General features: G+C 34.8%; 1 protein-coding gene and 1 pseudogene across 2 annotated transcripts; both read right to left on the bottom strand.

Moving 5' to 3' along the window:
* Positions 1 to 500: 500 nt before the first annotated feature.
* On the bottom strand, positions 501 to 13285 carry LOC134274201 (uncharacterized). 2 transcript variants are annotated; one of them, XM_062756454.1, is made up of 6 exons: positions 12543 to 13285; positions 6574 to 6754; positions 5525 to 5655; positions 4408 to 4470; positions 3575 to 3631; positions 501 to 2029 (listed from the first exon to the last, which is right to left on the bottom strand). In XM_062756454.1, exons 2-6 carry the CDS (start codon positions 6728 to 6730, stop codon positions 887 to 889), a joined length of 1551 nt encoding a protein of 516 aa, XP_062612438.1. In that variant the 5' UTR covers positions 6731 to 6754; positions 12543 to 13285; the 3' UTR covers positions 501 to 886. The 2 variants fall into 2 exon arrangements, with proteins under 2 accessions (XP_062612438.1, XP_062612437.1); XM_062756453.1 differs by lacking the exon at positions 12543 to 13285 and adding an exon at positions 11028 to 12005.
* A 1327-nt stretch (positions 13286 to 14612) lies between these two features.
* On the bottom strand, positions 14613 to 15710 carry LOC134274199 (uncharacterized; annotated as a pseudogene).
* Between the last annotated feature and the right edge of the window lie 256 nt (positions 15711 to 15966).

The raw sequence follows: 15966 nt of genomic DNA, 5'->3' as shown, positions 1-15966 counted from the left end.
CACCTTGAGACCATCATTCAAGAATTTTTTATTTGATGAACTCTGACCCACATATGTCATAAAAGTGTCTTAAGGAATTTTAAAAACCTTTAAATTGAAATAATCTCCTTTTCTCTGCAAGATTTTGACAGGAAGATCAGAGTACATCAAACATATATTTTTTAGTGTTGGCCTTAGGTTAAAATTTCAGAGGATTTTCATGAACAGGTGACCACAAGATATTCTCTCTCAAAGCGGGGGGACCAAAAGTTACTTGTGGTAAAGGACTATAGCAACAGGAATATATCATTTATTACCTGCTTCAATTATTTTAATGATCTTTTTTATTTAGTTCGAATATAATATCCTTATGCTATCATATGATGTAAGACTCAGAAATTAATTATAAACAAAGCAAGTTGACAAATTCCAGCAGCTTCAGTCAAGGAAACCGATATGAAATGAGCCCCTAATATGAATTTATGGGTAGGAACATGTGCAAGTAGAAAGAAATGCATGACTGAAAAGTTGAAAATTTATTCATCAAATAATAAATATGGCTTAATACATGTATGAATACAATATCAATTCAACAACGTGATAAAGCATGAGTCCAGTCTTTTTCATCAAATAATAAATGAAATATGGCTTGATATGAATACAAAATCAATTCACCAACATATGATAAAGCATGAGTCCAGTCTTTTTCATCAAATAATAAATAAGATATGTCTTGATATGAATACAATATCAATTCACCAACATGTGAAAAAGTATGTAGTCCAGTTTTATTTTTAGTTCTACTCGTTCTTCAATATACACAATAAAACAAGCCCCTTGATTGCACATGGGACTATAATATTGAAGTCCTCAAAATTTCACACACTCCGAAGTTTTACTTGTGAAGTTAACGACTAAGTGAACGAATGCCATTGTTGATGCTGCTCACAGCTTTGGTAAATTCCTTGTAGCTTGTTCCACAGCATTCAATGTAAGCGTGCTTTAGGCATTTGCTGCGCCGAGGTGATATCGCAGGTCGTCCTTTGCGTCCAAAGAAATTCTTCCCTCGCAACTCATGGTCATGAAACAGCTTCCTGGTCAAAAGCCACAGAAAATTTCCATCTGAACAAGCACCAGTTTTGACATCGGCAAGGACATCCCGTCTCATCCTAAACTGGAATTCCCCTGGTACGACATCACTAACATCTTTGATTTCAATGATTGGTTCCAAGGGCTTGTTTTCCAGGGTAAGGATCTTGTCTTCACCAACCATCTTTCTGTTGCCGATTCTGTGGATGACGTCCGTCAGTGGAGCACGAACTTCGCTCTCGAGAGCACTGGGTTGTACTTCGGTTATTAAAGGTTGCTCCTCTTCCGTCTCGACATCTTCATCTTCCACTTCAAATAAGGCCTTTTTCGCTGGAGGAGGAGAATCACTGTGTTCATACTCGTCTTCCCTCATTGCTGCTTCAGTGGCAATCACTGGTGATGTTCTGTTTTCTTCCCTTATTGGTAACTCCAGAATTGAAGCCTCCTCAACTGGAACAATAGTTACTGATGACACGCCTGGTTGTGGTGTCGAGGTGTTGGCTGTCACCCAGCGCACGATATCACTGACGTTGTTGACCCTCATGGAATTGTCTATTGCTCCATGTAAAAGGCTCAGGATCTCATCAAGCTTTCGATTCACCTCAGTCAAATCCTGGGCTTCTGTTTGCATTCTACCATCAGTCTGGGTTGACATTTCTCGGACTTGGTTAATGTCTCTAGAGTCAGTATCATCCATTTGGGTGGCTTTGTGATGACACTTTTTGTTGCTGGAGAGAAGGTCTACAATTTCTTGCTCATCTTGGATCACTACCACTTTTTCAGTCTGAGATGAGGTGCAGATTTTGTTCTGTTTGAAATAGTTCATTTGGAGTTCGACGACTTCAGCCTCATCTGTACTTAATTCCTGTAGATAGCATGGAGCACGCTGTGGACTGGCATTGGCTGGCTGATTCTCAGCAGATCCTTCATACAGAATGGTAATCTTCCTCCCATTGGACCCCTAAAACAAATTTTATTCATAGTTAATTTTATCACAAAGTAATCAACAAGAGGCCCATGGGCCATAATGCTTACATTGTTTACTTTCAATTGACCCTTGTGTTCAATCACATTTTTTCTGAACATTCCTAGTATGTAAAATTATGATCAGGCTACTTTAAGAAAATTGTTTTGTTGCCTTCTCTAAACTCGGTTGAAAATATTGGGTCTGTTGGTATAGGTGAGAATTTATTTTTTCTCAAAAAATTTCAATTTCAATGCTAACTTTTAAAATTCTATTTCCACAGTTGATATTACAAGAGGCCCACGGGCCACATTGCTTAACCGAGAATTGTGGCTAGGAAAAAGTAGAAATTGGTTTAGAGTAACTATTGAAAAGTTTAAATCTAAATGTATGACCCCACCCTACCCCCGGGGGTCATGATTTGAACAAACTTGAATGCACACTACCTGGGGATGTTTCCAAATAAATTGAGCAATTTTGGCTTTGCTGTTCTTGAGAAGAAGATTTTTAAAGAATTTTCCTATATATTTCTATATAAAAAACTTTGTACACTACCTGGCCATAAATTGAGCATTTTTGGCTTTGCTGTTCTTGAGAAAAAGATTTTTAAAGAATTTCCTATATATTTCTTTATAAAACTTTGGTTGGCCAGGGGGTCATCATTATAACAAACTTGAATCTACACTAGTTTGGGATGCTTCCATATAAATATGAGCAATTAAATTTATTATGATTTCATTTTTTATTTGGACAATTCAAATTTAATCTACCCCAGGATGCTTTCGCATAAGTTTTAGCTTTCCTGGCACAGTGGTTCTTGAGAGGAAGATTTTTCCTATATATTTCTATGTAAAACTTTGATTCCTTATCGTGGCCCCGCCCTAACCTCAGGGTCATGATTTTAACAATTTAAAATCTACATTACCCCAGCATGCTTCCACATAGGTTTCTGCTTTCTGGCCCAGTGGTTCTTGAGAAGATTTTTTTAATGACCCCACCTTATTTTTTCTTTTAATAATTATCTCCCCTTGGGAAGGAAAGAACTTGGCCTTTCATTTAAGAAATGTCAACTCTCTTTTACTTTAGGATGCTTAATACCAAGTTTGCTTAAAATTGGCCCAGTGGTTCTTGAGAAGAAGTAGAATTTTTACAGAAAGTTTACAGACAGCTAGACAGACAGACAGAAGTACATGTAGAAACAAACCCAAACCGTATGAGACAACAGACTGTGTAAATTGTAAGAAGTCTGTGCATGATTATTTACTCATTTTCTTCTTAACTCTATAGGTTCTGTATTCTATTACTAAGTATGTAATAAACATAATAATACACACCGTTTTACACATCACATCCTGTATCGGCCCTCAACCAATATTAGCCCTCGGGCCTTCGGGCCTCTGACTGATATTGGTGTCTCGTGCTGATACAGGAAGTGATATGGAAAAGGGTATTATTATTCTTTTTATAAATAAAAACTGATAATTTTAGTTATGAAGTCAAAATGAAATCTGCACTTTCTAAATTACTTTGATTATACCTTACCTTTCGTTCTTTGGGATTATTTCTTTCTGGTTCCTTGGGCAGATTGATTTCTTCACTCTACAATCATCAAAATAAAGAATTAACTAAGGTATTATTTTGATCATTTTGATAAGCAGAACATCCAACAATAAATAAAGATGAAAAGTCATGTTTAAGATTTCTGTGATATAATGTATGGTTGTTTTTATCTCTTATCGTTATTATACTGTGTATTGAAACTATCAATCAAGTTTTCTAACCTCTAAGTCTAAATCAGGTTGATATATACAGCGAGGAGATAACTCTTGAAGTTTCATTCACAATTTTACATTACTGGTTATACTTATTGCAAATTAAAGCTGAACACTATTCTAAAATAGGCATTGTCCGCCATATTTCCCGTACTTCAATGCTCTCCATACAACTCGTATTCAAGGAGCAGATTGCTAATCAGTTCAATGTATTGACTGTAGGGATCCGACTAGTGTAGACGTACATCTTACAAAGCGTGCAACTCAATCTCGATGAAATAATCAAATTTGCGCATTAATTCCAAAACACAAAAAAAGTATCCTCAAAAATACAGGTCAATACCTTATTTACAAGAAAAAAATGCACTTAAAATCAAGAAATAAATGCAAAAAAATCTAAGACCACAAAAAGAGTACTACATGTCGAACATGAGTTTTGAGTATGCAATCGGGTGTAACGAAAGCGAACAGTTTATATACTTGTCTGACAGTGCCTATTTATGAGTAGTGTTCAGCTTTAAAGGCAAACTGATGAGCAATAGAATTTTGCTAAAAATGCCTTACAATTTGGAATTTTTGCCAATAATGATAAAATTTACTTACTGTTTCTTCAGGCTCTTCCTCCATGTTCTGGTTGGTCTCAGGTGTTGAGGGAATCAAGTCCTCCTACAAAATTAAGTTGTGGTGATTAAAAATGCTTGCATATCAGATAGTAACTGTAGTTTAAATATCTAGAAAGGCTCCGTCTATAGATACCTTTTGTTGTTTAGAAGAGCCGTACACGTATTGTAAAATAATTTGGCCATACTGTTTTTTTAATAGTTACTTGTATTGCTTTGATATTTTAAAGGCGTATACCTTATGATGATACCTTTTCTCAGGTACAATTATTTTTTGACATTTTGACCTTTGCTTTTCATCTTCTTTGAAAAAACTTAAATTTAAAGGTAGCCATAAGTTGTTGATGATTGTGGCTAGGGCTTTCATATTAAAGATTATATTCCTTGCAGTAAGTAGCAATTAGAGGTACTGTGTGCACTGAGCTTACAAAATGAACCTTCCACTTCCCATTGGGTAAAAAAAGCAAAGTCTATACAGTAAAACTCGGTTATAACGAAGTCACGGGGACCTATAAAATTACTTCGCTATATTCGTAATTCGTTATAACCTGATAAGAAAGTCATTAAATTTATATAGCTGGGGATCCAAGATGACTTCGTTATATCTGTAAATTCGCTATATCCGTGTTTGTACTAAACGAGTTTTGCTGCAGGTGACCGGAAATTAGTTTTCTATTAAAAGTAACATTGAGTCAAACAATGAAACAATGTGCATGTATTACTATCAAAGTGAGATTCTGTGAAAGTTTTATTAAATTTCAGTGGTATATGAGGACTTTAGGATAGATGGGTACTCCATAGTGTAATAGAGGGAGGGCTAGACAGATACTATGTAATCAACCCACCCACCCCAATTTTCAAGTCGGAGTATAATAATTTGACCTTGACCTTGGACTTGCATTTTAGACATTAAAACTTTTGGCTTGAGCTGCCATACTGGGCATCAGTGTTTCATAAAAACATATTGTTGTTACACTTCCATGTATAAGTATAGAATTTTTTTCCCCTGCCATTCCCCATCCTACCAACAGCCTAGACTCACTACATGCTATTCAGCAGTCCATACAATTAGTGGTTATAAATCTACATGTATTATTTACCTGATCATGTGGCCACACAGCTAGGTATCCATTTCTTTTGTTTCTTCTCTTTTTCTTCTCTTTATCAAGGGCCAACGACCTATGGCTCAAGGACCAATCATCCTCATACTGGTTCAGAACAGCTCTGGACTCTGAAAATAAAGAAAATTATGAATTTTCTATTTTATTTAATTTCTACTTTGTACAGTTTTTTCATTAAATTTTAATTAAAAGACTTACTGCACTTCATGCTTACATATATATATATATATATACACATGTGTATATATTTTTATAGCAAAATTGCAATTCAAGTTGAATATGATACCGGTTTAAAAACTATTTGTGGCCCTAACATCCACCTGCCGGTCAAGATTTGAATAAAAATTAATTGAATATCAAAAATTATAGTACCCTATGTACCAGTATCCTGATTTGGTCAGTGTAATTGATCATGAATAGCATTTGATTGAACAAAGATGCTCTTACACTAACAGAAATTTTACATTAAAATTAGTTTAATTAGTATTGTTTTGTTTATGACCATGCAATTTTCTGTTATCAAATTCTCATTCATCAATGCCTTGATAATAATACACAGGAATAGTGGAATTTCTTTCATTTTTGACAAAAAAGAAATATTATAATAGATTGCTCTAAAGTGTATTATAAGATCTGTGTTTTCTTCATTGAATTTTCTTAACAAGCTTGGTACCAACAATACTATTACATCAGCGGGTTTGTATATTAAAGATTTTTACAAGATATGTTTGTAAATCACTTGGAATTTTCATGAGTCCATAACCAGTGTTTGAAATACGACGCACAAATTTTGTCACAGGTGAACAGAGTTGCACGTATTGACGACTAGCTGGATGTGAAAATATTTATCATGATTCATTAATTAAAATTCCATATTTCAATCACTCAATGTACAATGTATTCCATTTTTCAAATAACATTTGTCATTTTCAAATGGAATTTATCAAAAACAGGATATTCCCCTCTCCTTTGAAGTGGGGTTATAATAGAGCATTGTTTTCATATAATCATGATAAATGAAATCTTACCAGATAACTCCAAGATTTCAACTTTGAGTGTCTCCTTATGATATTTGACATCAACATGCTGTCCTTTCAACAAGGCTTTAATGTCAGGGACTTGACATTTCTTGGCATCAACTATAGCTGTGCAGCCATCCAAGTCAAAAAGCACAAGCGCAAACATGGCTTACAGTATTTCAGCTTGATCCTGTTTTAAAAAGATAATTAATAATCAATATTCAATCAATCAGTTTGGCAACTGTATACATAAGGATAGAGAAATGTGGTAACTTGACAAAGATTAAGTTCAACAAATCTAGGCCAACAAGTACCCGAGATACTTAAATATTTCCATTTCTACTTCTTTTCTCTGTGTTAAGATGACTCTTTGAAAGTCAGCGGAGTTTACTTCTACTAGAATGAAATTAGGCAGGTCGGTAGGTCAGGAGAAAAGGAAGCATAATATGCTTGAAAATCTCAAGCGCAGTTGTCTCTGTGTCTGACGCTAAAGAGGCCAAACATGCATGTAAATCTCGTTCAGCTGTCATTGTGTTTGATGTCAGTGGCTGACAACTATTGAAATTGGGACAGGAGTACTTGTGTAATTTAAAGCTACATTTTTTAAATCCAAATCTACAATTCTATTTCACAATTCACAGATTCTCTGAAAACCCAAGATGCATCAATTGTTCAAGTTTGATAATTCTAAGTCAATTAAGTACCTGACATATCCCAAACAAGGTCACCATGACCTACTTTTTGGTTGACATTCCCCGAAAAGCCATGATTCCACTATACTGACAAAGTTTTACAATTCTTGGCCAATAAGTACCTAATGAGATACTTAAATAAAGCCATAAAATTTCAAAAGTAGATCACTGTGACCCGGTTTGGTCGTTTATCTCCCCAAAACCCAAGGTACATTTAATAACAAAGTTTGATGATTCTAATCCAATAAGTTCCTAATATGTACATTTTGGTTGACTCAAGATGCATCATTGATCACCAAGTTTGATGATCATAATTTAAGTCTGAAAAGTATTCAACATATGCCTTTTAAACAATTTGAAAACAAATGTTTGAAAAATTCAAAAAGTAGGTCACAGTGACCTGCTTTTTTATAAATATGTTTAAAGGCCTCAAGATGCATTAACTTACAAGATTTAAAATATAAACCTCTCAATATATCCCCTTCTTGAAAGTTCCCAACCCTAGCTTTAGTGTAAATGCTAGTCCTTAGACCAGGGATACCTTGTGACAAATTTGGCAATGATTGCAAACAGGTTCTTGAGTTATGCCTAACAGTCTACACACACTGCAAAAATAGCCCCAGCATTAGCTGTTAGAGCCTTTGGCTCAGAAAAGCTAAAAAAATGAAAATTCATTTTTCAAAAATGTCGTCGAAAAGATAACATGAGGTCTTTATGTCAATACATGTATTGTTATATAATATAGCCTCGCTGATTGACGTCAAACACAAAGACAGTCACACATGATTTACATGCATATAACGCCTACTATTAAGGCCACCCCAATCAATTTCTTGTTCGTCGGACATTTGATGAGAAAAGTACGAGTGGGCTAGCGGTTAAATAACAATACATTTGTATTATTACTTTTTTGAAGGCAAAATATAAGGCGGTGTGTGAAAAAAAAATTGAGCTGATAGTTATATTTTTTCTGATTTGCAGAGTAAGTAGATTAAAAGGACAAAAAATAGAGCACAAATACTAGTATACCAGAAAACAGCACAGAATTCCTATAGTGCGGGAATTTTAAATTAATATTATTTGTATAGTTTCATTAAAATAGGAGAGGGCGGGGTCCGACGAACATACAATGAATTATATTGGTGTGGCCTAAGATTAAAACACACAAGATTCACATGCATACATATTGGTCCTCCTTAGCTTAGCTCCTGACATATTTCTTGGCAAAATTTACATTCCAGTATAATTATCAACTCAAGTCTATTAACTTTCACAGATTTTTCCCATATATAACCTAGAAATACAATATATGTCCATTATTAGGACATGAATGTTCCAGAGGGGTTTTTATTAGTTATGCAACATGAAAAATTGCATTCGTGAAAGTAAAGTCAAGGTCATAGGAAAGGCTAGGTTAAAAATGATGATGTAGTTGAATAGCAGCACATGAAGTTTGATAAAAGATATCTTGAATGTTTTTTTTTAATTAGCTGAACACTAATTTAATAATTTAATCTCAATATGTCACTGCAGAGCAGGCAGATATTGGCACGATACCCCAAGTGTCAAGTAAAGGTAAAAATATTTTAAGCCCTTCACTGATAATGTCTAGTATGCAAAAGATCAACATTTTTACCATGTTGACAGGACAAAATGTCTGTCAAGTTAAAAATTTTACTCGAACAAGCAATTTCTTACCAGACCCACCTTTTAGAGTCATCTTTAAATTTATACATGATTATATGATACTGAGATTGAGAGGGCCGCGGGAAGTTAAGTTTTTCTCCCTTAAATAAATCCAGAGAAAAATGGACTTGTTAAGTTTACCAGTAATATTAACAGAATAACTTTCCTATGTATACAATTGCATGCAATTATTTCTTATTATTTCTTATCATAAATAAAAAATACATTCAAAGATTTTCTTAAATTAAATATGCACTTCCAATATATATTAATTTTCTTTTCTGATACATCTAATTATAACTACTAAAGTTAAATAATTATTTGAAAATTATTTTGAAACCGAATCTATGTATGAGATATCTAAATAATTTCTCATCCGAGCGCATGGCGAAGGAACAGTTGCTACCCATTTTAACGACTAGGTCAATCATGGCAGAGATACGAACTCCCGACCTCTTGACCACGGGGCAAGTGCTGTACAGACTGAGCGACCGTGAATGGTAAGACATCTCTGTGTCAGTGAAAAATTCTTGAATGGGATATTAAACGGTATATATTCATTAGATTAACCAATAATGCAAAAAGTGAGGTCAAGGTCAGAGGGAAGGTCAAAAGCTAAATGCAAAGTGTGATTGAAGGACAGAAGATAATATGACAAAACTATTAGCTGCAGATCTGTAGCTCACTGCTTGAGAAAATTCGGACAGATAAAGCAGAGAGCTACAGATCAAGCGTTGTAAAAACCTTCGATTTACGCCGACGATTTTTCGTCGCTACTGTAAGCATTTATTTCTTGTAGTTTAAACTTTCTCTTGCTCTTAGAATAATAACCTATAATTAATCATATATTTAACTTTTTTTGTTGATACTTTATTTACCTTAGAGTGGTCCGAAACACTCCTGTATATAGTTTTATAATATTGGTTTAAAAGAGTTCCATTTCGAAGTCCGTAAACACAAAGCAATATGTTAGCGTTGAAACACATGTGAAAGGTAAGTTATCAGGAATTGAAGTTAAATGTATGATTACTTATTACATATAATTTTTTAAGTGTGTATAAAATACTAGAAAATACACGGAAGCGACGAAAAATCGTCGGCGTAAATCGATTTTTACAACGCTTGGAAAACTATAGCTCTCTGCTTTATCTGTCCGAATTTTCTCAAGTAGAGAGCTACAGATCTGCAGCTACAAAACTATATACCCCTGCCATATGGGGGGGGGGGGGGGATAAAAAAGAAATGAAGATCTACCAGTTTATCTTGGGTAGCTATTAAAAATAGAGATATGTACCACCAATTTGAAAACAAATCATCATTGACAAGCATTCTAAGATAAAGTTGTTTTTGGATGATTTTTAAAATGTATTTAAAAACATTTATTTCATCTAGAAGACATTGAACCTTCAGATTTTGGATGGGTTTGATTGACCAAGAACTGGCCGACCACAGGTATCCACACCCGGGTAGGACCGTCAGATCCTCCCCTTCCTGCATCTTAAGCGATTCAGAACTACTGTTAAAACTGCTGCTACAATTGCTGAATGATGAAATCAGCGTAAATGTGCATAAGTTGTTTGTAACAGAGAGGAGCTGAAATTCGTACTTGGAAATCAAACAGTGCGTAAACATCACAAAGGACATATGCATTGGTTAAATGAGATGCCCCTAGATTTTGAAGGCATGGTCAATGACATAAATTTCACTTTTTCTTGCAACGATCGATGACAAGTTTGAAAGTGGTTTGATTTTTATCAAAACCCTTAAAAAAAATAAGAATTAATCTGAAACTTAGATTATCTGAATATGCTTTTTTTGGTTGAGTATATAAGTTGTGAAAATATTAACTTCAAATCTGAGTCCATGAACTTTTAACTTGGCATGTACACTGAAGTCAATGCAAGTTATGTTCTGTACATATATAGATTATAGAGCAAAATGAAAAGAGTTTTTCTATTGTAGTTTTCACGTTATAAACCCCCACTTCGTCTTAATACATAGGTAGCTACATTATTAATGGCTACGTAGTCGTAGGTACAAAATGGCCTCTTACTGGACCTGCATGAAATCAAGAAAACTACTTACAACAGCGACACCTTAAACATGATAATTAAACATAGAATAATTTTCAGTCTTTTTCTCTCTGTTCCTCTTTGTTTATCCATTCTACTGTAAGTCTTTAAGGTCCTTAACTTTACAGTATAATAATAAATTATGCATTGAGCATAAAATGATAGCGGTCGCCGGTCGGACTAGAAAACACAAGTGGTGGAAATGACACACAAATGAAAAGAGAAAGTGAAAGTAAGTGCAACTTTGACAAGCAAAACTTTGTTATTTCGGAAGGAAATTTTCTCGAGGCGAGCTGAATTATCGCGATAAATGAAATAAACATATATTTTAAAATGAAATAATAAAAACAATCTAGATGACATAAATTTATTGCAAAGAATATCTTTAACCGACAGTGCCAAAAGGGAATAAAGGGGGGAGGGGCACTTCATATTCTGCCTTGCGGGTCGTCAAATTTAAGTAAAAATACACTCATTCAATCATTTTTGAAGCTAGATCTCTTCCAACACCAGTAGCAAAAATGTAAATATGGATTAAAATCAAGTGTGAACCGAGGCACCCCCTGATTTTGAAGATGGCGAGTGACGCTCCTTTACTCTAAATCTGATATTTTTTAAAACGAGCCAATTTCGGCGAATTTTTATTTTTATTTTAATGAAAGTATTCAGACACACCTAGAACAAACACGTTATACAGAATATACACCATCGTGTAACCAAGCGCCTATGGTTCAAACTTATTCATTTTACTCATTTAAACATGTTTTTATTTTTTTTTTTTTTGGATGAAGGTTTGTTTGTGTCACATTTATGATACAATTGTCGATTTTGTAAAGAAATTAAAAACGAGTCCTTAGGATCGTCATTCAGGGAATTAGGATCCAGAATTTTAAAAATAAATTAGTTTTGAATGACTGTCTTCCGTTTTGACAACAGAAAGTCTAATTATTTGATAAATATAATAATATATAACAGTTTCTAAACTTTGAATTTCAAACTTTTAACAATTAAAATGTTTTAATATTTTTTTTTCTTTCGCTTGTAATTGTTATAGAATTTAAGCTATGTAATTATATTTCAAGGAATTGGGGGAAATTCCTTTTAATTAACTGTTGGGGTTTTTTTTATTCATTTTTTTAAACTTAATATCAAATAACTCTCTAATGATAAAGCTACTTACAATGTACAACTTCAATGCTCTTTAAGGCAGCTTTCACCTCTGCATGTGTATGGGAATTTATTATTGCCTAATGATGTATGTTTGTCTAGACTTCGTTTGAAACCCTTTTAATGTGGATGGGAGATTTGCAAGTGTCTTTACAACACCTGTTGAAACAGGTACATGTAGGAGGTGTACACCAAATACACACAACAGATCCCTGATTTGACACGCGCACACGACCCCCTTTACGACGGTGTGCTCTCAGAAAAGGGTTTTTTTTTTATAAAAAGTTTTCAAAACTTTCAAGAATGAAATCTTATTCTAGTTTTTATATTTATGTTAATGAAAAAAAGAAGTAATACTTACGGTAGTCAGGTTGCTCTTTCTTTAGTCTGTGATACTGTATAAATGATTACATTCTTCTTCGTCGATGAAATACGTCGGAATCATTAATTCTATCGATAATTATACAGCAATTAAACTGCTCATAATTACTTTTATCTGTTTTTTACACGTACCACACATTAATCATACATAGATTCAAAGATCGTTTGAAGTGGTCATCAAAGCAAGTGGATTTTTTTTAATGAAAACAGTGTAAAGACAAACAGTTACGTGTAACATATCAATTTATAAATTAAACGCTAATTACATGTTTAAAAATAATTTCTCCGCTTTGCAGTTTGTCAATTTTGATCTTTTATAACAACACATATTTTTTTCACCTTCCAATTTAATCGATATATTAGCTTCAACATCAAAATAAATAACATTTAATGTAAATTAATATATTATAAGTTTAATATCGTTTTCTTTTAATTAATTCTTTATTTTTAATATTCCTATCAGGAAATCCGTTTATCGTGTTTTGCGTTTATCAGGTTTTGCGTTTATCAGGTCTATCGTGTTTTGCGTTTATCAGGTTTTGCGTTTATCAGGTCTATCGTGTTTTGCGTTTATCAGGTTTTACGTTTATCAGGTTTTGCGTTTATCAGGATTTGCGTTTATCAGGTTTTGCGTGTATCCTATCGTATCGTGCGTGTATCCTATCGTATCGTGCGTGTATCCTATCCTATCGTGTATCATGTCAAGAATAACGTTGCGGGTACTGTATTCCTATGTAAAACTTTGGTCGGCCATTTTGGCCCCGCCCTAGCCCTGGGGGTCATGATTTGAACAAACTTGAATCTACACTACCTGAGGATGATTCCACATGAGTTTCATCTTTCCTGGCCCAGTGGTTCTGGAGAAGAAGATTTTTAAAGATTTTTCCTATATATTCCTATGTGAAACTTTGGTCGGCCATTTTGGCCCCGCCCTAGCCCTGGGGGTCATGATTTGAACAAACTTGAATCTACACTACCTGAGGATGATTCCACATGAGTTTCATCTTTCCTGGCCCAGTGGTTCTGGAGAAGAAGATTTTTAAAGATTTTTCCTATATATTCCTATGTGAAACTTTGGTCGGCCATTTTGGCCCCGCCCTAGCCCTGGGGGTCATGATTTGAACAAACTTGAATCTACACTACCTGAGGATGATTCCACATGAGTTTCATCTTTCCTGGCCCAGTGGTTCTTGAGAAGAAGATTTTTTAAAAATGCCATTAATTTTTCTCTAATTCATAATTATCTCCCCTTGGAAAAGGGCGTGGCCCTTCATTTGAACAAACTTGAATCCCCTTTACCCAAGGATGCTTTGTGGCAAGTTTGGTTGAAATTGGCCCAGCGGTTCTTGAGAAGAAGTCGAAAATGTGAAAAGTTTACGGACAGACAGACGGACAGACAGACAGACAGACGGACGCCGGACAAAATGTGATCAGAAAAGCTCACTTGAGCCTTCGGCTCAAGTGAGCTAATAAAAACTATTTAGTAACATGAAATTAGTCTTGTTTTACAATATACTTACTTGGTAAAAGTTGGAAGCTCTTTAAGGTCTCTTTCCTGCTATACAAGTTGGAAGTTCTTTAACATCCGATTGTGCAATTATATTACAATTTTCGACTTTTTATATTGTACGTAAAATCTCTATTAGGTCAAGGGTGTGTGAATAGTTGATGTCATCTTGTTGAGAGTTTTATATCTCATTATTCGTGACTCATTTGGGTGGATCCCAGAAAACCCCATGACGCTAGTGCCCTTAACGTGACCTTGATTCGTGACTTATTTGGGTGGTTCCACAAAAAGCAGCATGCCGTCACTGCCCTCATACTGCCCTGGGTGTGACCTATGATGTCACTGGCCTCAAACTGCCCTGGGTGTGACCTATGATGTCACTGCCCTCATACTGCCCTGGGTGTGACCTATGATGTCACTGCCCTCAAACTGCCCTGGGTGTGACCTATGACGTCACTGCCCTCATACTGCCTTTAGACTACCCCACTTACTACTAGCAAGTTTTGATTAAATGAATGAAAACATGGAAAATGCACCAGATACCTATTTGGAAAGTCTGTTTTCTTTCAAGGCACGGCACATGGTACCGATCTTTGTGTTAATGGCTTTCACAATGTCTGTGTTGTCCATTCAAAAAGTTGTGATGGCAAAAGCTGTAAGATAAAATAGAAAAATTAATTAATTATTTATAAACTTAATTCAAATTAAAAAGATATAATTAATCAAATTAGTGATAATAACTTAATACATTTTTAAATTGATCTCACCTTTCAAAGCCTGGCCTAGAGGTGTCTGTAGCAATATCATTGCAGTTTTCTTCTGCAGCTCCTTAGGCTCATAGAACCCATTCATGATCAATTTCAAGCAGTGGGGTTTGGTCTTCCCTCTAAACAGTTTCCTAATATTAGCCATCCATTTTGCTTCGATGTAAATATCATGGCCCTCCACAGATTTCACATAACCTCCTGGTACTTCAAAGTTTTCTTGGTTCTCAGCTACCACCTAAATTATTGATAAAAACAATTAACTAGACATAGATATAACTAACGTAAATATAAAAGTTTTCAATTTAAGGGAAACTCGGAAGATTTGGATGCATGATAGTACTAAGTACTTACGTAACGACATCTTTCCACGCAGATCCCCCTCTTTGGAAGGTAGTGGTCATCCTGACTGGTGGCCGATTGAGTTGCTTTCTCAGAATTATTCTCCCTTAATGTGTCTGATAATAAAAATCAGTATATTAAATATATATAGAGAGAGAGAGAAAGAAGAGATGATGTACAGTATATATATACATGTATATATATATATATAGAGAGAGAGAGAGAGAGAGAGAGAGAGAGAGAGAGAGAGAGAGAGAGAGAGAGAGAGAGAGAGAGAGAGAGATGACAAGGAATGGCATATATTGCAATTGATGCTGGTTGCGAAGCTTAAGATTCTGCATTAGGGACAGATGTTGAAGTTTGCTTGATGATTGCTGCGGCCAGCTTGTCGTAATCGATCGACACTTGGCTGTCCTGAGAGGATACACTTTCTGGGGCGTCTGTGTTACTGATATTTGCGGCTGGCTGTTAATGTCTTGTTTCTTGGCACGGCTGTGGTGGATTCCTGATTCCTCTTTCTTCTCTTATGTGGCATGGCCAAGAGCTAAGAACAGGCTAACTTTAATTAGTTTAGGCATTTCACAGCAAAGTTTGTGTACAATCAAGCATAGAACCCTGGGGACCTGTGATAAAGCTTCACAGGTTCCAAATTATATTTAAGTATATATCATCCTGATAAACATATTTTAAAGACAATAACCGATCTCAAATATAGCTCTTGTTAATTTTCTTTAAAAAATGAAAAAAAATTAATATATCTGCTTGAAAGAAAGGAGAAGCTGTAATGAAGT

This window comes from Saccostrea cucullata, unplaced genomic scaffold (assembly GCF_032062105.1).
Source record: "Saccostrea cucullata isolate Sc308-1 unplaced genomic scaffold, CSIRO_AGI_Scuc_v1 ctg759, whole genome shotgun sequence".
Classification (NCBI taxonomy): domain Eukaryota; kingdom Metazoa; phylum Mollusca; class Bivalvia; order Ostreida; family Ostreidae; genus Saccostrea; species Saccostrea cuccullata.
Note: the sequence above shows the minus strand (reverse complement) of the source record. Positions and strands in the feature narration are given on the sequence as shown.

Coding starts and splice junctions, on each gene's coding strand:
- LOC134274201 (XM_062756454.1), bottom strand. CDS start 6,730: ATGTTTGCGCTTGTGCTTTTTGACTTGGATGGCTGCACAGCTATAGTT. Junction 4,471..5,524: donor CTGTGTGGCCACATGATCAG/GTAAATAATACA, acceptor TTAATTTTGTAG/GAGGACTTGATTCCCTCAAC. Junction 2,030..3,574: donor ATAATCCCAAAGAACGAAAG/GTAAGGTATAAT, acceptor AATTTGTTTTAG/GGGTCCAATGGGAGGAAGAT.